Source organism: Triturus cristatus, chromosome 5_1 (assembly GCF_964204655.1).
Source record: "Triturus cristatus chromosome 5_1, aTriCri1.1, whole genome shotgun sequence".
Classification (NCBI taxonomy): Eukaryota; Metazoa; Chordata; class Amphibia; order Caudata; family Salamandridae; genus Triturus; species Triturus cristatus.
The window spans coordinates 259,498,414-259,524,983 of NC_140587.1; the positions used below are offsets into that span (position 1 = coordinate 259,498,414).

The 26,570-nt window shown below is 47.7% G+C and overlaps 1 protein-coding gene across 1 annotated transcript in view; it reads left to right on the forward strand.

Moving 5' to 3' along the window:
- TMEM71 (transmembrane protein 71) overlaps positions 1–26,570 on the forward strand; it is a 221,687-nt gene that overhangs the window by 95,378 nt on the left and 99,739 nt on the right. Inside the window, exons 4-5 of the mRNA XM_085604903.1 lie at positions 92–310; positions 2,085–2,260. Of these exons, the coding sequence (XP_085461029.1) occupies positions 92–310; positions 2,085–2,260 (395 nt within the window). The remainder of the gene's footprint in view (positions 1–91; positions 311–2,084; positions 2,261–26,570) is intronic.

Below are 26,570 nucleotides of genomic sequence, written 5' to 3' on the forward strand. Positions count from 1 at the left end.
TGTTTTAAGCTTATTGGAGAAACTGTTTAGTAGAGGAAATGTATTGGTATTGAATGTGACACAAAACAATCCTTTTTTTCTCATTTCCTAGTGACAGTGATGCTGGTGACTGGTTTCGCAATTGCTCGTTTTGCGGTGATTCTGCAATAAGTACCCTGTCGAGATTTTACTTGACATGTCGTCATAGCCCACGACTCCTCACCAATGGCTACTATGTTTTGGATGAAGACAGTATCCTCAGCAGTGAGGAAGGCAATTTAACCCTTTCACCAACGAAGACAAAAGTCACTTACAAAGAGCGTCTAGTAAGGTACAGTAAATAAAAGCCTTCCATAATCACACCTTTATCGATTCTACCTAAACAACATTCATAGGAGAAGATTGTGGTCTCTAGTCGTAGGAACTTAGGGGCATATTATCAAGCATGGAGTTAAAATTATCGCCGCTTTAGCACCATATTATCAAGCCCATTATCGCCGCTTTAGCGGCAGTTTTCTGCCGCTAAAGCGGCGATAATTTTAACTCTGTTTCTTGATAATATGCCCCTTCAAGCCTTCTCTCGTCTCATTAGTTGACTTCATATTTCCAAAGGGGCCTTAAGGCTCCTGCACTGTCAGAGTGGGCGAAACCACAAAACAAAACATTATCCAGCTTCCTTGTCCCAGTCCTGACAAAATGCTGTCTTACTAACAGATTCTAGTAACACTCTTACTTTTTTTTTTTTATTTAACATGTCAGAAGTGACGTAATAAATGAGGTCATAAGCAGTGCCTGATAGGGGTGAAAGGTGTAGTATTTTGACTAAACTATAACTGGTGTATTTCGTTGTTTTTGTTTTTTAACATTCTCATTCCAATACCTAACTATAACGTCACTTTAACCTTTGTTTTTTCAGTGATCTTTTTTGCTTACGTAGATCCAAACACAACTATAGCTCAACTATAGCGAACACGATATGTGTAATTAAACAGGATTCCACAGATTAAGGATACCTTCCCAAGATCTACTTCCATGGAGTTGTGCATTTTATGCACACACCCTCCTGTAGGTGCACACTTGTATCCTGTTTTTTAAGTACACTTCTGTATAGTAAGTGCTTATTTGTATTTTATGCATGCGCATGCAAAATTAACCATTAACAAATGTGTACTGGCCTAATTGGAAATGGCTGGAACATTTATAACACAAAGTCCGCAGGTGGAAATAATTAAACATGACCAGAATTTCTTTAATTTTATGGAAGCAGCCCCACAAGCGGAGATCACAGGTGACCAACTAGTAGCCCAGCCTGTGCTTCTTTCTTATCTGGGGATACTTTATGATTCCCCACATTCCTGGCAACCCCTTCTAAAGAAAATTTCTTCCAGATTCAAAGCAGCAGTCAGTAAGGTTGGCCTCTCGGCCAAATGTTTGGGCCACACTAACACAGCTACCAATTGAAACAGCCTCCCGTTAGAGCTTCCTCTCATTGAAAATCATTTGAGTTTCAAAAAGAAACTGAAGACGTGGTTCTTTTCAGGGCTCAAGTAGTGATTCCCTCGAATTTTGGCTTTAAACCTGATGTACTTAGCATGTACCAAATTTCACTCTAAACTGTTTTTCCATTTATCCTAGTGTCGTGATGTCCCTTGGGATGACTGTCACGCTTTATAAAATACAAATACAAACGTGGAGGCTATGATTAAAGTCTTTAGGGCCAAGTGTGTACCATTGGCATGTTATGGTTGAGAAATTTGGGGCCATGTTCTTGCATTCCAGCTTCAGGTGGTTGAAAATTCATTTTTGAGAATCTTGCTCAAAGTACCAGCTAGCACTGCTTCTGAGATTCTGCATGAGGAAGTGGGCATGGCATATATTTCAGATTTGAGTAGACTTCACCCTCTGCTATATTGTGTGCTTTTTTATGATTCTCATGAAAAATCAAATAAAGCTTACTCTTCTACTCCCGTCTGTGCTATACTAGTTCAACTCCCAATGTTTGCACAGAGGGAGATGAATGCATGTAAATCCAATGCTATAATTAGGTTTAATTGATTAAATAAAGTGTCAGAATCCTGCATTAATGCATCCCTATGTCTTCTCAGAATTTTTAGAAGAAAGAAGAAAAAAATTTGCAAATCTCTTGCCAGTCTTTTTGACATGAGTCAAACTAATTCCATGATGGGCAGCAGCATGATTAGTGATATGGTACCAACACACGGATGTGATTTTGAGGACAGAGAGGACAGTGATGCAGAGAACGAAAGGAACATCGATCCTGGTAAATCTTTGCTACAGAATAACATTAGAAGGTCACAAGTGTACCTATGGGTAGATATGCAAAGTACACCAAATGTTTATTATTCAGTTGTAGAACATTATGTTAATAAAAGCAGAAATATTTGATTCTTCCAGCTGAGGTAGAATTTAAGCTTGGGGTTGAGAGGCGTGCAAAATCGAAATCGTGTAATTATTTTCTCAAAAGTATGTCAAATGAGAGGAAAATTATGTGAAATTACACAAACATTAACTGAAATGAACTTTGGGGTATCTGGAGTGGAAATTTGAAAGCAAGGGTGTACTTCACATTCAAAATTCACAAGATACTGAGAAAATATCTCTTGCAACACATTTTGCGTTAGAACATCTTTCTCACAAAAAGGTTTTTTGTTCGAGTCATTCCTCTGCAACCACAAACTATACAACCGGCAGCAACCACGGAACCAGTGTCTTACGGCCTCCTCCCAGCCACCAGCAGGGGCACCCGCCTTCGCGCACGACCAAGTTTCGTGGATGGCAACGATCACGTTCTACTTGGGCTCCTAATACTCTGCCGCTACACGACGCTCGAGCATTCCTGCTCCTCTGCCAGACACCGGATGGCCTCACATACCACTCCTGGGCCTACACATGTCCACCCACTGATCGGCGCAGCCGCCTAAGCCCCTCCAGTCTACCTGTACGGACTTCGTGACAGTACACGCCCGCCCTGAAGAGTCACAGGATTACTCCTAGTGACGAAACACGTGTCGGCGGGTTGTTTGTTTCAATTCAGTTGTTGCTTCATTAAAATAATACTCTAACATTATACTGGTGTCGACCGTTGCAATTGTGATCCAAACGAGACTCTCATACCATTGTTATACCCCCACCACGTGTGTCCAGGACTGTGCTCAATTTTCCAGTGTGGGTCCTTCGACTCACAGACTTCCGGGGGTTATTGGGTAATTCCCCCGAACTGGCAGCACCGTACTTAGTCTGATCATAGTAGACAATACGCGAATAGGTTTGAGCGCCATTCTTCCTGACTTCACTAAAAAACCTATCCCTAGCTTATACAACATTTCACACAGGCTTAATTTCGACATTTTGTGTAGTTTTCATAACAAGAAATGGCACCAGTTATGAAAATTGTGCAAGTGTAAAATAACATTTCACACAGGTCTAGTGATAATGGAAAACAAGTGCTAAATTTGGAAGCAAATTCACCACAGTCTTATCACTTTCATCACTAGCATAGTAAGGCAGTGGATTTATTTCTAGATGTAGCACTTCCTACGGAAGTCAGTGAAAGCAGAAACATATTTCCACCGTGGATTAAAAAAATTAGATAGCAACTGCACTTTTGCTAAAGATTTAGATATTTATACACGATGCACTTACTTTTAAGAGTACTCCTGGAAAGTTGTGACTGTCTCAGCTTTCTAGAAGTCCACCAGGATTTCTTGGAAATTCAAAAAAATGAGCAAATCTGCATCCAAATGGCGTTAAACTATGAGTATAGAGTTATATATATTTTTTTAATTGGACCGTAGGTGTTAAATGGCTAAAAGCTCCCATTTGGTGGCCCCTCAAACATTTAGCAGCTAGACAGACCAAAAGATTGCCAGTTCATTTCCCATTAAAAAAGTGCATTAATACTGGTTTGCTCATAGAGCTGCCCCTCACCCAAGAAGACCGAGTCATTAAAATGCTAGGATTAGCATGAGGGACATTGTGCTCCCTTTGACCCCTGAGGTCATGAAAGGGTTGTACACTTGTCCCTCAAGAGTCTGCTATTTGCTGCTGAGGGGCCAGGGTAAGACCTACTCAAGTAAAATACAGAAAGAAGACAAGATTAATAGAGGCCTACTTTTTGACCCTGACACTATCTTCAGTATCCTTGAGACCAAGGGCAGCAAGGGCAGGGAAGGGTGTAGCAAAGAGTGAGGCAAGGGTAGCAGGCGCTTCCTCTTGCTGTTCCTAATTAACATCCATGGTGGCATTGCTGTAGTAAAGAAACAACACCATTTCTCTCAACAGTACCCAAATGGGCCCATACCTTGACTAAATCTCAAGTTTGAATTATCCTTCAGGAGAAGAAAAAACCTGTGTGTGGCGTATGGTTGGATTTTGGATAAATCTGATCGCGAGCCAACATTGCACTAAAAATAAAGCTTGTGAATTAAATCAGATATTGTACATTTTATATGCTCAACTTTTGGGAAAGTGCTGCTTTTTCAAATAAAAAACAATTTTACCACTCACTAATAGCAACAGGATTGCTCACTGAATTCACACATTGTAAGCATTTACACATGTTGATTCTAGAGCAAACTCAGCTACGTTCATTGGAGAGATGTACAAAACTGGATTCATAGGAAAGTTGAACAGAAGAAGGGGGAGAGAAAGAGTGCAGGCAGAGGAAATGAGGTTACCAGTTAGGGTCACACTTGGATAAACTGTTGGATCGTGCCAGATCTGACGGCAGACAAATAGCCATATCATAGGCGCACAGTTAGAGAAGGCTTGGTGTCATTTCTTCCTTCTAGCTTGCTTGTCTCTAGTTTGATGGGGTTGATGCTGTAAATATGGTGCAGCAAGGATATGGACTGACAGAGGGAGGCAGTAGAGTTATTGGAAGGTGAACAAAATTCTGTTAAATTTCCTGAGACCCTTAATTAGTTGCCCAGAGGTAAGAAGGACTCTCTTCAGAGGAGCTTATATGCTTAAGGGATGTGGGTGAGCATGGTGTTGCCTCCAAAATGAGACTAGATCAGGGTTTGTACATACATATGGAAGTCTGCTTAAGGAAAAGAACTGTTGCTCTATGGAGCATGGTGAGTTGGTGCCAAGTGATTTGTAGCTCCTTGGACTATATGAATTCTGAAGCTGAGGACAGGATCAATACAGAATCCCAGGACTTAAAGCATGTGAGCAATTGTGGGGTGAAGCCATCATGGTACGTTGCTGAGAGCTTCATTAATAGACATTATTTCAGATACGTTGGAGGCCAGTTAGTCCTGCCCAACTACATTGTCTCTAAAGAACAGCTAGACATCTGGAATGAGAACTGAAGAAGAAGCCTGATCTAAATAAATGTAGTTTTCACCTTAGTTTCATATAGTACCATAATGTAGCTGAGACACCAGACCAGGCAGGAGGAAGGGCAGAGCTTTCTAAGTGCAATCACACTTTATTTTGAAGCAGAGGATGAGGGAACTTATTTCTGAATCCATTTTGTCTTGGAGGTCCTCCTGGGTGCTGAGGTGCAGTCGAAGAGCCTAGTCTTGAGACCCTTCCTGAATAGGGTCAGCATTGGGGAGAGCCTTAGGTGGAGTAGCAGGGTGTTCCAGGTTTTGGCGTCGAGGTAGGAAAAGGATCTTCCTCTGGTCCTGGTCTTGCGGATCTGAGGGACGGTGGCACGGGCCAGTTTGGAGGAGTGGAGGTGTCTGGTGGGTGCGTGGAATGAGAGGCGGTGGTTCAGGTAAGCTGGTCGGGCATCGTGAGAGCTGGTTAGGCATGTGTGAGGAGCTTGAATGTGGCTGATGGAGAGAAGAAAGATGGAGAATCCTTCAGAACTGAACAAAAGGAAAAAATATATCTTCAGGTAATTGTTGCAGTACATTCTGACAAGACTGAGGGAGGATATGGGCTTTCCATCACCAGAGGTATATGTCTCTTCCTCAAGAACAGTTCTCTGGAATTTTCAGCAATGGACTCGACTTCAGCCAGCCTGCATCATATGGGATTTCCATTGTATTAATTCATTATGGATGTTTTCTTAAGGAAATTGAATGATCCAATCAAATCTTGCTCTGATGCTTTATGTACTATCTATCCTCTAAGATTGACAGGAAAGTCTGCTTCAGTCGGCCCACTGCAGACTTTAGATCACAAAGCTCTAGATGGATCTCCCCAAAAACGACTTCCTAACTTTGTAAAGTGGTTCAAGGAAACAAGCCTCTGCTATATAAAAACAAACAAAGAAACAAATAAATAAATAAACAAAAAATAACTACATTACTGAACAGGATAGATAACAGCCAGGCAGATTGGTTGTAGTATATTTATTTATTTATTTAAACTTCTAAAGCGCGCAGCTACCCACAGTGGGTTTCCCGGCGCTCAGGGACAGACTGAAGAAGAAAAAATAGCAAGCTGATTTTACTGGGCTACAAATTACTGCTGGAAGAGCCAAGTTTTAAGTCCCTTGCGGAAACTAAAGAGATTGGTTTCTGTCTTTAGGGTCAAAGGAAGAGCATTAAAAAATTTAGGACCTAAATAGGCAAAAGAACGGCCTCCCATTTTTGCCAGCCTAAATCTGGGAACAGAACAATCACTGATGATCTTAGAGTTCGACTGGGTTTATAGGCCTGGATAAGGCCCTGAAGGTATTTTGGGGCTGAGCCGTGTTTGATTTTAAAAACGTGACACAGGGCTTTGAATTTAATTCTGTTTGGAATTTTAAGCCAATGAAGGTCACGAAGTGCTGTGGAAGCAGATATTCTCCTAGGAACATTGCAGAGCAGTCGGGCAGCAGCGTTCTGCACAACCTGAAGTTTTTTTTATGGTTGTTAGGTCGGCTCCAAGATATAGGACGTTGCCATAGTCCAGGCGGGAAACAACCAACGCCTGGACTACCGTTCTTTGTGTGGAAAGGGGCAACATCCACAAGATCTTCTGAAGCCATCTCAAGGTGGCAAAACAGATAGAGGCCACCTTTACAGCCTGCTGTCTCATTGTAAGTTTCTCATCAATGAGAAACCCGAGATTGCGAACTGCAGTTACAGGTTGCGGGGTAGGTCCCATATCATTGGGCCAATGGTGGGGGCCCCAGAGATCCTTGTTCTTGCCTAGTATCACAACCTCGGTTTTGTCACCGTTAAGCTTCAAAAAGTTACTCTTCATCCATTTGGAAACACGAATCAGACCTTCTTTCAGAGCAGAGATGTTGTTGCACTCTTTATTAGAGAGAGAAAAAATGATCTGTGAGTCGTCGGCGAAGGAGTACAGTGCAAGATCAGCTTCCTCCACAATAGTAGCTAGGGGTCTTACATAAATGTTAAATAATAAGGGACTGAGTATCGACCCTTGGGGAACACCATACGCCGAGGGATAAGTTGTAGAAGAAGCAGAAGCAGAAAACACCTGAAAAGTGCGATCTTTTAAAAAAGAGGCTATCCAGGCAAGAGCCGCACCCTCTACTCCCAGGGACCGGAGAGTCGCGAGGAGGATGGAATGAGACACAGTGTCGAACGCCGCACTTAGATCGAGAAGAATCAAGGCTGATGTTTCTCCGCGATCGACACTGTGTCGCAGACTCTCGGTGACTCCTAGGAGTGTGGTTTCAGTCGAATGATGCGCTCTAAAGCCTGATTGGGACGGATGTAAAAAGCCTGAGCTCTCCACAACATGTGTCAATTGTGTATTAATGTGCATTTCCAGGATCTTTGATAGAATGGGGAGCAATGAAATTGGTCTGAAGTTAGACAGGTTGGTGATGTCCGCTCCAGCCTTTTTTAATAAAGGAATTATCATTGCATGCTTCCACTCCTGTGGAACATATGACTCAAGTAATGAAGAGTTGAGAAGTTGCATTAGCACTTGACGTGGGCTGAGTTCAAGTAGTTTTAAAATCTTGGCGGGTACCGGATCCCGTGGGGAGCCAGATTTAATGCTATTTAGGCAATGGGAAAAAGAGGCATCCTCATAGGGTAACCAGTTTGCAAGTTTCGTCCTTGTGAGGAGTGAAACATCTGGAGTCAGGATAGGTTCTGGCAGAGGCGTATCATTAGATGTAGAAGGACTTAATGAGTCATAGATGCTCTCTACTTTAGATATGAAAAAATTAGCAACAGAATTGCATTGAGCCTCTTCTAGTGCAGGAGGGGCTGGTACCGTATCTGCTCCAGTTAATTTCTTCACAACCGAAAAGAGAGTACGGGGACAGTTTTGGGCATTGGTTACTGTATTCGAAACAAAGGCAGCTCTGGCCATTTTACAATGATGATGGTAGTCCCTAAGGGCTTCCTTATAGGCTATTTTACGGGAGGCAGAACGTCTCCATTTTCTCTCAAAAATCTTACAACTAGATTTCATGCGTTTTAGATCTTCAGAAAACCAAGGTGCAGGAGGTCGATGAGATGAAGAGTTTTTGAGTGTTAAGGGAAGAAGTTCATCGATGGCAGAATTCAGCCATTTGAATACTTCGGAGTTTAATACAGATGTGGATGTGTTGGTATTAGGAAGGGTATTCGATAAACGTGCGTTAAGATCAATAGTATTAAGTTTGTGCCAACGACGTATAAACACATCCTTACTGCTGCTGTTTTTATTTTGAATTTCTGTCTGAGATAAGGCAAAGTGTACAGAATAGTGGTCCGACCATTCCAATGGACGGGCAAGAGAAGAACATTCAAAAGGAAGATTTGAAAAGACAGGGTCCAATAAGTGCCCGGCAGAATGTGTAGGCCCAGAATTGCATAATAAGATATTTAAGGCTTCCAATTCAGATAAAAACTATTTGCTGACATTACATTGACCATCTTCCAGATGGAGGTTCAGGTCACCAAGAATGGAAAAGTTGGCCGCTTTCAGGGAAAGAGGAGCAATAATGTCTGCAAAGGGAGTTATCCAGGTGTTAGCGTTACCGGGGGGACGATAAATCAGGAGACCAGACAAAGTGAACTGGGGGCTAATAGCGAGCTTAAAAAGTCCGGCTTCGCATCCAAGCATGGGGAAAGCATCAAGAGTACATGTATAGTTTGACTTAAAAATTATCGCAATGCCACCTCCTTTACCAGTGTCTCTATCTATTTTAACCAGTTTATAACCGTCGGGAATCGTTATGGCAATATCAGGCCCCGAGCTAACCTGAAGCCAGGTTTCTGTAAGGAACATGGCATCAGGATTTTCGTCTACTACAAAGTCGTAAATGTTGGTCTTATGTTTTGGAAGTGATCTAAGTTCACACTCCAAAACTGCAATTTTGTGAGGGAGGAGGGAGTTTTAGCAGCCCCTCGGTTTACCCCGTTTATGTAATGCTTTCAGTTGATTACGCCTTGACATTCGGCCCGTGATAAAGCCGCAGTGGGTGCATTTAAAATTATGAACTGGCAATACACATGTAGTGCACTGTGCGGGGGGTGGTAATTAAGCCGTTTTAACTCCTCACCAGTGTAGATGTAACTAGCACCATGATGGACAGGGATTGCAGGAAGCGGAACCGGGTCCAGTGTCCCTGGGCCCATCCTGGCGTGGACGGGCGTAGACGGGCCTGACTCTGGCGCGACTCCGGCGCGACTCCGGCGCGAGTCAGGCGCGCACGCTGTGCGCGTTCGCTGCGCGAAGACATGGACATCCCCTTTTATGCGCAACTAGAGCGCTGTCAATCCCACCCACACACAAGATGGCCGCCGCTATTCAGTGCCCGGGACCGGCTCCACAGCGTCAATGCTCGGCTGGGAGTGGCCCAGGGCAGCGGGAAAGAGGGGGAACGAAGTGGGCGGTTAGAGCTTATTAAATCAAGCTAGATTGCTTAGAATTGCAATAAAGTGGATAAAACGCCGATTTAGCAGTTTGTACAATTTAAAAGCAAGTAAAATCAGAAACAATGCTAAGTAACACAGCCTCCCGGCTTCTGCCTCAGGAGGTGCTCAAGCAGTCACACAGTCGAGCGCTGGGGAAACCGGGACCCCTTTTATGCGCAACTAGAGCGCTGTCAATCCCACCCACTCACAAGATGGCCGCCGCTATTCAGTGCCCGGGACCGGCTCCACAGCGTCAATGCTCGGCTGGGAGTGGCCCAGGGCAGCGGGAAAGAGGGGGAACGAAGTGGGCGGTTAGAGCTTATTAAATCAAGCTAGATTGCTTAGAATTGCAATAAAGTGGATAAAACGCCGATTTTGCAGTTTGTACAATTTAAAAGCAAGTAAAATCAGAAACAATGCTAAGTAACACAGCCTCCCGGCTTCTGCCTCAGGAGGTGCTCAAGCAGTCACACACATATTTTCATCAACTCAACCAATGTCCTTGTATCCCATTGATTGCAAATAAAGTTACTGAAGATTCTAGCTTGACCCATTTGCCTCCCATCTCCAGTCCCAAAGTTTGTTTAGAGATTCCTAGATCCACAGACCTGGGGAGTAGGTGAAATGGCAATCAGTCAATCAACTTTTATATACCACTGCTAATCACACAATAGGTTATCCAGGCACCTGCAGGTCCCTGAAGGCTCATTCAAACAGCCAGGTTTTGGGGGCCCTTTGGAATTCAGGAAGTAAGGTGATGGTCCAGAGCTGCATGGAGAGGCCGTTCCAGGTCTTTGCTGTGATGTAGGAGAAGGAGTGTCCCCTGCTTCTGCTTCTGCTTCGGATGTGAGGAGTGTGGGCAAGTGATAGGGAAGCAAAGCGTAATCTTCTCGATGGTGGAAGTTCAGGCAGTAGTTAATGGAGGTGGGTCCTCGTTGTGTCGAGCCTTGTGTGCGTGGGTCAGCAGCTTGTATTGGAATCTCTTTTGTACGGGGAGCCAGTGGAATTGCCTGAGGTGTTATGTGGGTTCATCAGGGAGGTCAAGGACGAGTCTGGGTGCTGCATTTTGTATGGTTTGAAGCCTTTGTAGGAGGTGTGTGTCGATCCCTACGTACAGAGCATTGCCAGTAGCCAAGCAGCTGATGTATGGATTCTTGCCTTTTCCATTTATTAATGGCTCATAGTACTGAACAATGAGGCCTTGGCAGAGGTGATAGTAGTAGTAGTTACATGTTGGTCCTTCAGGAGCTAATGTTTACAGCTGAAAATCTGTCAGTAGCCCAGTTTGGAAAATATCCCAATTCTCTTTCTCTCAATGGCATTCTTGAATCAAACGCCTAAAAAGAGTATCTTGTTTACTAGGAAAATGATAATGTTAGGATACATTGATAGGGGTAGTCCAACACCCAAGAGGTAGGCTTAAATCATATGAAAAAACTAACCAATTTTTAAGAAGAAATATCAAATCTTCAAATGTTCTAGGTTATCCATCATCTCCTCGCAAACTGAAGAGGAAGGGAGATGATTAATCTGAAGCCTTCAATTTGGCGCAAATACGTTGTTTGCCATCAACATATATGCTCCAAACTCTGACTGCCCACAAGTCTGGCTTGCACTCAACAAAAAACTGGCTACCCTCCCACAAGACTCATCTATCATCCTTGGGGGAGATTTAAACCTACCAATGGATGGTATTCTTGTAGGAAATCTGAGGCAAAATTCAAACCTTCTTGGTCACACAAACAGATGCACAACCTTTGCTTCTTCCAAAAACTTAGCGATGCCTTCGGACCTCAGACTGGTTGTGAATTCACATTTTTCTTTGCACCACACCAGAGCTACTCCCAATTTGATTATACTTTGGTGGGGCCCAAACTGAAAAATTCTGGTATTGAAACATCAATAGAGCAAGCAAATAACAATTTCAGATCATGCATGCATCACCCACTCCATCAGTAATCCTTTAAACACCTCGAATAAAAGATCTTGGTATATGAATAAGAAATTGTTGGAAGACAAATACATTGTTTAGATATAAAAAACAAAATTAACATGTTCATGAAGGAAAACAAAGACTCGCTCGCATCTCCGTCAACAGTCTAGGAAACATTAAAAATCTTCACAAAAGGTATAATGATAAGCCACATGGCTAGGAAAAATAGGGGCATTAAGTCTATACTTGATAATCTGTCCACAGACATAAACATTGTGCAGCAGAAACATTGGCATTCTAAAGACATGTCTAATTTAAACAAGCTAAAGACGTTTAAATACAATTGCAATACGATTCTGAGCAATAAAGCCAATGTTTGGGTACAAGCACAAAAATCCCCCAAATTATTTCACTTTTACAAAGTGGAGAAAACTCTTGCTGCCTCAAAAGGAAGGAAAGCACATTCTCCAGCAAGACAAAATAGGAAAGCTCATTACCAGAGACACTGAAATAACAAAAGTGTTCAGTGATTTTCAGAGGACCTTTACAAACTGAACAATCACACATCAAAAGAAAACAGCAGGGAATTGTAGGCAAATTGTGTCTAACAGGGGGGCGTGGCCAAGCCGCGAGCTGAGATGGCCGCGCGGCGTTGAAGCTCCGCCGTCGACCCAGCGCATACACGGATGTCCCCAGCCTGCTGACTCGGGCGCTGGACGACGAACGCTGCCATTACTCCTCCTGACCCCCCGAAGCACGACGCGAGGACGATGGGGCCCCGAATGTCTCGACTGCGGCCGGCGGAGGGATTGAACCCGGCGGCCTGAGACCCCAAGATGGCGGCCTGGATCGGCGATCGGGAGCGGCGCTAGGAGCGGCGGCGGCCGGTTTGGAGACAGGTACCCTGGGGGGGCTGCGAGGGGGTTTTGAGCTCCTGGGTGCGGTCTGGCGGGGGTCTGCCTTGCTCCCTGCGCTGCTGCTGGCTTGGGGCCGGCCGGGCGCTTGGCGTTGGCCCGGCGCTGCAGGCACGGCCTCGCTCGTCTTCCTCCCTTGGGCCCCTTGCTAACCCGGGCGGCAGGGCCGAGGGGGGAGCGGGACGGCCTGTTAGCGGTGGGGGGGGTGGGGGGGACTCCGGTCTGAGCCGGACGCCCGTGCTGCCTCTTCCCCTGTCTTCGGGCCCTCTCTGAGGGGGTCCTGTGTTCCGCGGGCTGTGCTGGCTGTCCTCCTTTACCCTATCCTCCCACACCGGGCGGAGGCCGCTGCGCCACCGCTGCTGGTGGCAACATTGTGGATTGCTCCCCTGTCCTGCCAGGGTCCTGAAGCTCCGTGAAGGCGCTCCCTAGTCCAGTTAGTGGGGGTGTCGCCGTGCGGCTTGGCCTGGACATAGCCACGGCCCTTGCCCGGAATACTGCAGAGTCGGGGCTGGACTGACGCCCCTGAGAGGGCTATGCCGTCCGAAGAGCTGTGCCGAGCGGTTGTGCATTGGGCCGCCTTGCTGAGCTGACGCTGCACCGTCTTTGGGCCACCTTTGATCTGAGGGGAGCTGGCTGGTTTCCAGTCGGTCGTTTGGGGGCATGGGTCGCAAGGACCCGAAGCAGAAAACGCTGCCGTTCGAAAAGCTCGCTGAGCAACCGGCGGAGAGGCGCCCTGACATGACGGCTCCGGTTGAGGGCGCGTCCGGCGGACTGGCGGCTCGTGCCCCATCCCCAGACTGGTTGCAGGAGATGAGAGCTGGGTTCAAGTCCATTGATGGTCGCTTTGACGCTCTAGATAAAACGCTGGAGACAATGGGAGCCCAGATCCAGGCCCATGACAAGCGTTTGGTTGAGGCTGAGGCCAGGATCTCAGCCATAGAAGATAGCGCTGTGCAAGAAACCAAGCGAATAGATAGAATGGAACGCATCTTGAAAGAAGTGGCCATCAAGAACGAATACTTGGAATCGCGCAGTCGGCGCAACAACGTGCAAATTACTGGGGTCCCGGAGTCCACGGCTACGGGCAGACTGGACGTATTTGTGGAAAAACTGTTGTCAGACATTTTTGGGAGAGAATCCTTCACACCGGGCTTTGTGGTTGAGAGGGCGCACCGCTCCCTGGGACCGAGGCCTAATCCAGGGCTCCTGCCTCGCCCGCTGATTGCCCGCATCATGAACTTCCGGGACCGTGACACGGCCCTGCGTCTGGCTAGGGAGAAAGGAGATATAACCTGGCAGGGCTCGAGACTCTCGTTCTACCCTGATTTCACCGCTATGGTCCAGGAGGCCCGACGGAAGTACGTGGGGGCGAAGGCTGCGCTCCGCAATCTTGGTTTAAAGTATGGCATGCTCTACCCGGCCCGGCTGCGGGTTGAGATTGACGGCCGGGTTAGGCTCTTTGACAATCCTACTGAGGTGCAGGAATTCTGCCGCACATACAAGCCACGCAAGAGCCCTCCCAGAGGGGATGAGGATGGGCAGTCTCCCCCACACAGTGGATCGGCGGTCAGCCAGGACTTGTTTGCAGGCTCCGGGGTAGGGTGAGATAGCGCCTACGTCCAAGCTTCGTTCCTTCTAAACGTTTGCTACATGGGGACTATGGAACACTTTTTATACAACTGTTCTGCAGTGCTGGGTTGATATCGGGTCGTTGTCACCCCCCTTTGGTGGAAACCGCTGGGACTACTTTTGGTTATGATGCTCCGCTTGTTATTGTTTGATTGCAACTGGCAATGCTGTTTGGAGCTTTTCTTTTTGTTCGCAGGTCTGGGTTCGCCTCACGTTTGCGTGATCTGGCTGGGGGGGGGTGGGGGGTAGGGGTAGGTTATTTTGATCTCATTAACATTGATTGGTGTGTGTTGAACTTGCTGATATATGAAGATACGACTGATTTCTGTTTCCCACTGCTTGCTCCGTGGTTTCGATGGCTCAAATAGGCTTGAATGAAACTCCCATCAACCTATCGTTAATGTCTTGGAACGTCAGGGGCCTGAATAACCAGCGTAAATGCAAACAGGTGATACATTATTTGAATCGCACCGAGTGGACATTGCTTTTATTCAAGAGACACACTTGCACTCCTCTACCAACGCCCGCTTTGCGGCGTCCTGGGGCGCACACAGATACTTTTCCAATTTCAGTAATTATGCTAGAGGTGCTGCAGTGTTGATTCATAAGATAGTCCCGTTTCATTGCCAGAAGTTTCTAGGGGACAGAGAGGGACGCTACTGCATAGTGAGAGGGGTGTTGATGGGTCACGTGGTCATTCTTGTATGTGTGTATGCTCCTAACACTGATTCCCCGGATTTTTTCCACACGCTTGCCGCCCAGCTCGCAACCCTTGAACCGGCCAGGCTCCTAATTGGCGGCGATTTCAACCTATTGCTTGATGTGGGGTTGGACAGTACCTCAGGGGCCACTGACTCTAAGCCCAGGGCGCGGCGCGCACTCTTAGACCTCTGCCACCAATTTTCCCTGGCTGACATTTGGCGCAGGCGCAACCCGGGCACCACTGATTACACTCACTTCTCGGGTCAACACAACACTTGGACCAGGATTGACTACTGCCTCCTTTCCCCGGGCCTGTCCCCCTGGTTTCGTACACTGAAGACTTTCCCTAGAACATACTCAGATCATTCTCCGGTCTTACTGTGTTTGGACGTTCCACGGCCCGAAGGTTTTGAGCGACAGTGGCGATTCCCCGGGAGAGCGCTTTTAGACGACCTCTTTGTCCACGAGGTTTCCGAGGCGATTGAAGACTACTTCACGGTTAACACCGGCTCGGTGGACTCTTGGGCCGTGCTCTGGGAGGGGTTTAAGGCATACATTAGGGGGATTTGCATAGCTAAACATGCTGGGGTCCTAAAGGCGTTGCGCACGACAATCACTCAGCTAGAGGTTCAGCTAGACTCGATTGACGCTGAGGCGCGGCGGGCTCCGTCTGACGACGTGTTTACTAGGCGTCTGCGCCTCCTGGCCGACTACCGGGAGGCCGCAGACAGGGAGATCCTGTATCTAGGAAAATACCATACCGCACGCAGATACGGTGAGGGGGACAGACCGGGGCGCACGTTGGCGCAGGCTCTGCGACCGCCGTATAATAAGTCCTTTATAGCCGAGGTTAGGGGCGAGGACGGCACACTCCGCACGACGCCCGCCGAGATTCGGGACGAATTCCTGGCCTACTTCTCGGCTTTATACACGACCAAGCAAGGCGACGCCTCGGCCTCTCGGGAGGCCTACTTATTGGAAATCGCGCTAGTATTCCTTGACAGGGGAATGCAGTCATTTATGGCGGAGCCCATAACGGTGACTGAGGTTCGAGGGGCGATTAAGGTGCTTCGGAGCTCCTCAGCCCCGGGCCTCGATGGTTTCTCCGGGGATTTTTACAAGGCCTTTTCTGATCTTCTGGCGCCCAAGGTCATTGAGGTGTATGCGGAGGCCTTGGAGCTAGAGACCCTCCCGCCTACCCTTCGTGAGGCAGTCATAGTTCTGCTCTCAAAGCCGAACAAAGACCCGGCGTTGTGTGGGTCATATAGGCCCTCTCCCTATTAAACATCGATTTCTAAGATCCTTGCCAAAATAGTGGCCAACAGACTTTCCCAATTGATGGAGTTTATCATAGCGCCCGCGCAATCTGGCTTTGTACCCCATCGTTCGACGTCATTAAATTTGCGGACGCTATTCACAGTGTTACATAGAATAAATTCGGACACACCCGCGGCAGCGATTCTCCTCGACACCGAAAAAGCTTTCGACTCCTTAGAATGGCCTTTCTTTCTTTCCGTAATGCATCGAATGGGCATGCCAGCGGGCTTCATCGCCACCACGCGGCTCCTCTATAGTCGTCCCACGGCACGCCTGCGTATTAATGGTACACTGTCCCGCCCATTCACTCTGACTCGCGGCATGCGACAGGGCTGTCCGCTATCGCCACTGTTGTTCATACTTGCCATGGACCCTTTAATCAGGCACTTCCAGGAACGACATCTCCACAGGGGTCTCCAGTTCCGGACGGGTCCCCTGTTGGTCTCCCTCTATGCGGACGACACCATACTGTATGTCAGAGAGCCACAGGTAAACCTTGCTCCCCTGATACAGGAAATCCTTCGCTTTGGTCGCCATTCGGGGTTGGGCATAAACTGGCATAAGTCTATAATTTTCCCGTTGACTAGCGGCACCTCCCCTTGGCAGTGTGAGTTTCCGTTGGAGTGGTGCTCCGACTCGGTACGATATTTGGGCATACATATACACCTGAGCACGGACGAAATTATCCGCCTCAACTATGGCCGCGCGATTGCGAAGCTTGAGGCACAGGTGGACGGGTGGCTGCGTCTTCCGCTCTCCATATCAGCCACAATAGCCATTATAAAAATGATAGTACTTCCTAAATTTTTGTATCTTTTTAATAATATCCCCATTCCCCTCACCCGGGCCTTTTTCGCCACCCTACGGTCCCATTTGATTAGACTGGTCTGGGGCGGAAAACACCCCCGGATCCGTTGGAGGGCTCTCACACTCCCGCATGACAGGGGCGGCTTCGGAGTACCGGATTTGTATTTATACTATCTGGTCGCTCAATGTGCACACGCCTATGCCTGGTACCACCCCGACGCACGGATCCCATTTCTTCGTCCGGAGGCGGATTTTGTTCTCCCGGGTCGCTTGGCGGCGGTATTGCCCAAGGGTGTCCCTAGGAGTCCAGTGGATATTCAAACGGTATCCACCACCAGCTGGGCCTGGAATAGACTTTCGCGCTACTTGGACCAGCCTATCCTATATTCCTCTTCTCTCCCGCTTCCCAACCCGGGTTGGTTACCGGGCACTGGCGAGAAACTTGTGCAACGTACTTTAACGAAGTTTAACCTTACCAAGATTGGGGATTTATACCCGGGGGGGGGCACATATTCTCGGTATCTGAAGAGGCACGATTCAGCGAGGCCACGTTCATGGACAAATTCATCCTTTACCGGCTTTACTTTACGGCTAGGTCGGAAATTAAGGGATTCCCCCTCGAGCCGGCTTTCTTTGAACCCCTCACTATCCTCATTGACAAGGATACAGGGGCACACATCATTTCTAAACTGTACAGGACATGTGCTGCACTGGTTCCTTGTGCGGATGACCAGTTGCGGGCGGCATGGGAGGCGGACTTAGGTAGGCCTATTACGGACGAACAATGGTCCGCTTGCTGTAAGGTCACTAACACGATATCGCTCAATAGTCATCATAAACTCCTGCACTATAAGTTTCTCCGCCGCAGCTATATGACCCCTAATAGACTCCATTCCATTGATTCCACGCGGCCTCACACATGCTGGAAATGCGCTGCACCTCATGCTGACTTTGCACACATGACCTGGACATGTCCGAGATTGCAATCATTCTGGACGCAGGTGCACAAGATCCTAGGGGAGATGTTGGGGCTTGCGCTGGTTCCCACTCCTGAGGTTGCGTTGCTGGGCTACATGGTAAATTTCCCCAAGACAGTTCGGAGGCTTGCGTCTCTGGGATTGCTGCTAGCCAAGCGGGAAATTGCTGGGCGCTGGGGTGATAGAACAGCTCCCACGGCTAGGACGTGGCTTACGGCCATGGCTTTCTGCAACACGAACAGCGAGATTTACTCCAGTCTCCTCCCCACCGTGGCACGTCCCAAAGACATCTGGGGCCCATATAAAACATATATCGCAAACCTGCCGAGCTCCTCTCAATCGCACTCCAGCTCGGGGATAGTACCCACGGGGGTTGGATAGGCTATACAGCAGCGGAGTTACACATTCGGGGAGGTCGTGGGGTGGATGCAGCGCTGTGGGTATCCTCACTTCGGGTCTGGAGTTGTGGGTTGCGCATGAATTGGCTAGTGCAAATATGAAGGTCAAGGGTATGGGTGACATGGGGGAGCGTATGGAGGGTCCTTGTTCTAGGGTATTCCTGTTTGGCTTCGGACGGGTGGGATTACAGCGATGGTTGGTGGGTCCTTGCTGCCCTGAGCCTTGCTTATGTGTTATTTATGGTCTAGGGAATGGAATTGTCGTAATGTATCTCTCCAACTGATATCTATTGAACACACGGCCGAGATCTCTGCATTGTTTTGTTTTTCAAGCATAAATAAAGTTAAAAAAAAAAAAATTGTGTCTAACAAACCACCTGAGTATGAGAAACACAACCTAAATAAACCTATTCAAACACTGGGAATATTAGATACCATCTAATCTATCTCCTCAGACAAAGCACCCTATCCTGACGGATTCCTCATCAGTTTCTATAAATCATTAGGTGATGAAATCCTCGAGCACTAAAATCCACCCTCACACACTTCACTTCCCAGGGTAAAGTCTCAGCTTCAGCATCTGAGGACACAATTGTTGTCATCCCGAAAAATGGTAAAGACTCCCTAGAGCTGAAAAATTACAGACCCATAACCTAATCAGTATGGATGCTAAAATATATGCAGTGGTTCTAGCAAGTTGATGATGGAAAATAATTACCAAACTCATCAATAAATCACAAGACAATGAAAATATCTGCACATTTTGTCGTATTACTGAGAAGGGTTGCCCAAATCCCAGCCTCGGCTATTGGACTAGACTCAGAGAAGGCTATCGACAAAGTGAGTCGGCCTTACCTGGAAGCTCTCCTGCACCACCACGATCCAGGCACACATTTTATCAACATGACTATGGCACTATAAATTTAACCAAATGCTAGAGTGCGAATAAACCGTAACCTCTCAGACCCAATCACACTAGGTCAAGGGACTCACCAAGGATGTCCATTATCCCCACTTGTATTTTTATCAGCAATTGACACTCTTTTATGAGCCATAAATTTCTGCGAGAATATTAGTGGCTTCCAATTTAAATTTGACGCACTAAAAACAGCAGCATACACAGATGACATCCTAATATTCACCAAAGATGGCAACATATTGATCGCAGCTCTCTTAGAAATTATCCCTAACTTCTCCATCACTTAAGGATATACCCAGAACAAAGATAAGACAGAGGTTCTCCCATTAAACCCTTTATTCCTCTCTGATAGTATTGCTCTCTCTGGCCTTCATTGGCAATCCAAATTCATTAAATGCCCTGGTATATGGGTCACAAATGGTCTACTAGAATCAATTAGGTACAACAAATCGAAAACCATTACAAAAATTAAAAGTCTTCTGGATTCCGAGTCTCCAAAATAGTTATCTTGGTGGGGACAATTTGAAACTTTAAAAATGCTGATTACCTCTATTATTAATTTCACATCTAGCATACTACCTATCAGACTATCAAATACATTTTTCAGCTATAAATAAAGTCACTGTCTAATTTCTATGGAATTTGAAAAAACATAAAAGTGCCTAGACCAAACTATGCAATGAATAGATCAATTCCAAGGTCAGTGTAATTTTCACAATTGGTTTAATTATCCAACTGCATCCTTGACTAGTCACGGTATTCGTTGGCTCTCTGAAATGACCAATTTTCAGCCATACTGGATTGAAATTGAACTATATCACCAAACTGCTTTCTAATAAGCCGATCAACACTTCGCACTTGAAACAAATCTTGCTAGACTTAGAGTCAATCTGCTATTAGACAACAAACTAAACAAGCATTTGCAATGCAAATTGGTCTCACATTTGTGAGAGTTAGAGGTATTGGCGTTGTAAATAACAATGGGGCATATTCTCAAGGACTTATCACCGAGTTATCGGCACTTTAGTGCAGCAAATGTGGCGAAAGAATTATTGCCCCATTCTCAAGCTGGTGCAAACTGCCGATATCGTCAGGTTTCAAGCGATAGCTTCCGCAAAAAACATTGCCACGGATGAGAGCGACAACTAACGCTAATGATATGCAGAGTAGGCGTTCCCGTGCAAAAACACACGAAGACACCACTTCGCGATATTCTCGATGATCAGCCGGATCGGCGAAGCAATCCAAAAACCGGCGATAAAGCGTGTTAACAGCAGGGAATGAACACCTGCCTTTTACTGGTGTTTAGCAGGACGACAACCTGCAGTATAAAAGGGAGCCCGAGCCATATCGGCAGACCAACACATGTCATGGAGCTACTGATCATGCAGCTCGGAGACCCAAGAGGCCCACAACACCCACCGCCATCACCCCCAGGCCCCCCCCGGACCCCCACCTCAGACGACCACAGAGGTAGCGCAGCATAAGACAGCGGTCCTTCCGAAAACGCACCAGCCTCACAGACTTAATGCCAGAGGAAGTCATGGCCCACTACAGGCTCAAAAGGTTAACCATCCTCCGCATCCTGACCCAAATTGCCCACAGGCTGACGGTACCAGTTGCAGCTGAGCCTTTGACGGATCAAGACGTCCAATTCGCGGACTTGAATACGTGGCGATTGTTGAGACAGCACCACTCCTCTTTTCAAATCAAATTTACCGTCCTACAGAATTTGAACAGAATTTACTCTCAAAGTTGATGTCGGCCCCCTGCATAAGAGACACGAGGAATCTATTTCCAATTAATTAAATCGCTTTCCCAGGTCCCCAACCTATTTCTTGTCCTGATGAAGACCCCTTTTGATGCATACTAATTGGCACAACCATATTGGGTCGAAACGTCGACGTTACCTGTCCTATGCGTCCGTGCAAATCCACATATAGAACAAGGAAATCACAACCTATAGTGGCCTATGTACTTCAAGCCGGATCTGTTTGTTTATTATTTCTATGTATTGTCCATTGTACATATTTGTTATATGTGATTTTTTTGTTCAAGTAATCACTGTTTCACAAATTGTTCCATTTTGTATGTGTAATCTGGTTGGTTTACCCTGTAAACACTTTGGTGTTTTCATTGCAATAATTAATATCATTCCATCAAGTAACTCGAATTCAGTTCTGTTTCTTTGGGTCTGTGTGTGTCCTGTACAGTTCTAAAGTGTATTCAGTACACGTCTAAGTTAGTTTGCTCACTTCCCGACAGAACCACTGTTCTTCGCTTTCATTCGACGGTACCAACACAGCGGACAATCATCATCCCTCCGCAGACAAAGCTGCTGGCTGTGCTGCACCTGTTGGCCTCTGGTACCTTCCAACCAACAACCGCCAGAGTCGGAGGAGTCTCACAGCCAACCCTATTAAAGTTCATCACAACTGTCTTGGATGCCATCATCAGATTGGTACCCCAGTACCTTCACTTCCCCGACACTGCGCAGGTACAGCTGGAGACCAAGCAAGGCTTCTACGCCATAGCTGGCTTTCCGCACGTGTTGGGAGCAATTGACTGTACACATGTGCTACTTGTGCCCCCTGCCGACACTGCACACAATTACCGCAACAGAAAGCACACGCATTCCATCAATGTACAGGCAATAGTGGACCTCCGGGGACTCTTCACCAACGTCGTCGCCAACTACCCAGGCAGTGTGCATGATTCCTACATCTTCCAACAGTCCATCATAAACCAGCGATTCGAGGATGGCACCTACTGAAATGCACTGCTCGTTGGTAAGTAATAAATGAACACACCCCACACCTCAACTCCACAATCATGCAACTCACAACTGTGGGAAAGCACACGTTACAACATCACATACAACATGCCAAACAACATGCCCACCTACCAGACATGACAACACAAGGAACTGTGGTAACAGGGGCCAGCCATGTAGACAAACCACCCACGTCATGGCACCTCTGCCACACAATAGCAGGATGTGGTGAGAGTTGTGAACCAAGTATGTGCGAAGGAGGCAGGTGACCCATCAATGAGAATGTACACAATGCCAAGTGTGGCGGTGATGTGCTGGACAGACTTCAGTATGCAGAGCACAGACATGTCCATGTGGACATATGCTGCTGGTGTTTATAGTGTTGTGGACAGTGGACGCAAACAGGTCACCTCAGGCAGTTGGGGAAGACCTTGGACATGTAGCTAAGTCGTCCCCCCGTAAGCGTAAGCGGAGTGGGCTGGGCCAGCGTAGGAGTAGAAATTAATAGCCCGGGGCTCAGGACGTGGTTCACTTCTGGGGTGGCCACCAAAGCAACTACTGCGTGTGTCTCTATTTCTGCCATATCCTCACCATAGGCCTACACACACGTGGCTGACCACCTTCAATGGCCAATATCACAGTGTCGTCGTTAGGTTTGTGAACATGCGCAGACAGTCATGACAATGGTGTGTCTTAGGAGTGCAAGTGATGCAACTGCGCAGCGCATACAAGTAAATAGGCTCGGGGGAGTGAGGAGCAGCTGTGAGGCAACGTAATACACATGGATGCCACTCCTTTGCCACATGCAAGACATGTCAAACATGATTCCCAAAGTCCCACACATCACACACCAATATACTAATAAGCCTGCCAACACAGAATGCAGAACCACCGATTGACACATCTCTCTCCCCTGACAAAGGTGATCAAGGATATGCACTCTGCCCGTGGATGATGACACCCATCCGAGCCCCGAACACCCAGGCCCAGAGGCAGTACAATGTGGCCCCCAAACGCACCAGGGGCATTGTGGAGTGGTCATTTGGCATGTTGAAGTCACATTTCAGGTGCCTGAATATCACAGGTGAAAGACTCCTGTCCAGCCCGCAAATAATGTGCAAGATGATCATTGCATGTTGTGTGTTGCACAACATATGTGGAGGCACCAATGCCCCATGGATCCATGTGCCAGATGCACTGGACGATGATGATGAGGATGAGGCAGGTGGTGGACCACGCCCCAGTGCAGCAGCAACAGGAATAGACCGAAGGGACACTATCATTAACAATTTCTTCACACGAGCACGTCACATTGGGACTGTCCTTAGCAATCATGGGACAGGACAAAATGACCACAGGCACAGCATGTGCAAATAAATTCATTCCAAGACACATTCCCTGTGTGCATGTCACTCCTCTGCATTAGCACATCACTCTGACAAGTGTAAGTGGAACATTTAGTGCTGACAATTTAACCAATGGCAATTAGATGGTGGCTGGTCCTCCGTGGGGCTTGTGGGGTTCAGGTTGTCCTCTGTACTTGCTCTGGCTACCTCCATGGTGCTTCGCAGTTCTTTGTGTTCTGTTTGTGTTTTTTGTTGCCGCTTTCATTCTGATTTTTGCAGCCTGACTTGTGGGACTTGCAGGCCTGGCGCTGCTTATCGCGGACTTTTTATCGCAGCTAGGCCCAAAGCAACTTTTTTCACGTTCGGGTTTGGATTTGTATCGCCGTCCCGGTAATGTTATCGCGGACATTTGACACGTTATCGGGAAACTATTGCATGTTACGGCCATGTTGAGAATGTGACGTTGACACAGAGTTATTTTCCCACGATAGACAGCAATATGTGAAATTGCGTTAACCTATTTTGGCAATGATTATCGCACGTTCTTGAGAATATACCCCACTGTCTTTTACCTACCACAGGAATGAAAGAGGAAATAATATGGAAACAGAAAGGATGCTAGAGAAAGGAGAAAAATGAAACGGAGATGGAATGAATCTGAGGAAAGGGGACAACTGAGGTGAAAAGAAAATAGAGGGGAAAATGGAACCGACACAATAAAGACAGAATGATGAAAAAGAATAGTAAAGAAAGCAAAACTGTCCAAAGACTGAAACATACAGAGAGAGTAGGAGAGACACAGCAAAAAGACTGGCAAAGAACGAAAAGGACAATGGCACAGAAAGGGAGAAACAGGAGGAATAAAGATAAACAGAGATGAAAAAGAAATGGAAACCGGCACCAGGAAAGGTGGACCATCACTCCCGTACCCACAACAGCCCAAGCCAGGCACAGGGACACAAGGTACGTCGGTCACCTGCTGAGGCTCAACCAGAGCGGGGTGAAGAAGCAGACGTTTCGCCCAGCCGCCCCTGCATTCTACGACCCCATTCTCGCATCGGCTATTGCTGCACAGCCCACAGCCAGTTAAAGGGACAGCTGCGGAAGAGAAAGGCTTCCCTCAGCTGTCCAAAAGCCGGAGAGAACGGGACAGATTACCTGCCCTGAATCGTGCTGCCCGAGTCTGCAGTGCTACCCCAGCACCCCCTCTCACCTCGTCAGGTTGTGGCACCGGTCAGCGTGAGAGATTGCAGCGCCCCAACGAGGCACATCCCGCCCTGTGATCCTGCTTCCAGCGGGGCTACGTCTGTCTCCGGCAGCGCCCGGGTGGTAGGGAAAAGTGACCCTGCTGCAGCCAGGAAACCAAACAGTGGAGATGGGTCATCGTGAGCACAAAGAAACCAAGACGGCACACTGAGAAACCCCTGCCTCAGCCTGCAAAGAGAGTGCTGCACCAACGCGGAGACAAGCCAGCACTGACATTAACATCCCTGCTCCACCTTGCCCATAAGTGGACGTAATAAGCACAAGGAGCTGTAATGTTTGCTACCGAGTGGCACGGCGAGTCCCTACCTGTAGATGCCTTCGCCAGTTCAAGCCTCTACCCCGTGAAACATATTGAGGACAGCAACCACAGCGCCACCTGGAGGCCTGCTGCCGCACCGCATCTGACCTGTTGCAACACAAATTTTAGAGAGGAGAACCCGTTGCCACCTCATTGCCTGCAGAGGAGTGAAAGGCAGTGTTGAAAAGGGCAGCATACCCTGAGTAACGTGAAGGCCGTCCCCGACTGGGGGAACTTTGTGGAAAGGACAAGCACACTGGCAGGAGATAAAACCCCCACCTGCATTCAAGCAAGGCCAGCGTCTGCAGAATGGGGGGAGAGTGGTGAGACTGGCGAGGCCTGAGGAGAATGGTGGTGGCAGTGCCACCTAGTGACTGCCCGGCAATCTGCACCCAGCAGTGAAATTCTACACAGCTGCCCACATGGGGAAGAGCACGATTGCCTTAGCACACACAGGAAACGGGAAAGCCCCCCCCACTGCACCCGTCCACACAGAGCCCATGACAGCCGCTGTTGACTCACCTGCAAGACAGAGTGAAAAGCCAGAACAAGTGCAAGTGCACAGAGCAACCCCCTGGATGCGATATGCAGCCACAGCCAGAAGAGACTTTGCTGCCTGCCGCAACTGCGCCCTTGCCAAGCTCGCAAGGGGAACACAGAGTAAAGGCATATTTACAAAGAGTGCCTGCAGTCATAAAGCAGTATGGGGGGAGTACTGGAGCAGTTTCAGTAAAAAAGGGAGAGCTGCGCAGACACAGGTCCCAGCACATAGTGGGCTTCTCCCTGTCTCCCATGCACCATTGTAAAAGAGAAGCACCACAGAGCTGAAAGCTGCCCAGCCGAGAGCAGCGAAGCAACAAAGCCTAAGAAGGCAGCAAGCCCTGCGGGAAGCACGCGAAGAACATGCACAGAGTGTGCACACCCCCAACGGCTGTCGGACTCTGCCGCAAGCAAAATTGCGCCACCCACCCTCCGTGGTGAACGGACGCCACCGCCAGCGAGAAGAGCGGGACACCCATCCCAGTGATGAATAGCCACCATGGCAAGCCAGGAGAGGACGCCCACAAAGAGGACAAAGCGCGTGAAGTCCGAGGTGCTCGACAAATGCACCCAGAAGCGTGTTAGCATGGGCAAATGCCCCCGAGAGAGATATGTCCCCAGAGAGAAGCACTGCTGAATGCACTACAGAGAGCGACCACATCTCTACTGCACCGAGGTTGAAGAGGAGAACACAGCAACAAGCAATTGCACAGCGGCACAAGAACAACTACTACCGGTCCAGGAGTGACAGACTGAAGAGAATGCGCAATCAGCAGGTCCAGTGAAGCAAACAAAGGACGCAGTCAGTTGCGCGCCAAAAGAGAAGCCGACCCGCCAGACGGTCACAAAGAAGAAGCCGACCTGCCAGACGGTTGCAAGGGTGAAGCCGACCTGCCAGACGGTCGCAACGAATAAGCCGACCTGCCGCATGGTCGCAAAGAAGCCGACCTGCAAGACGGTTGCAAGGAAGAAGTCGACCCA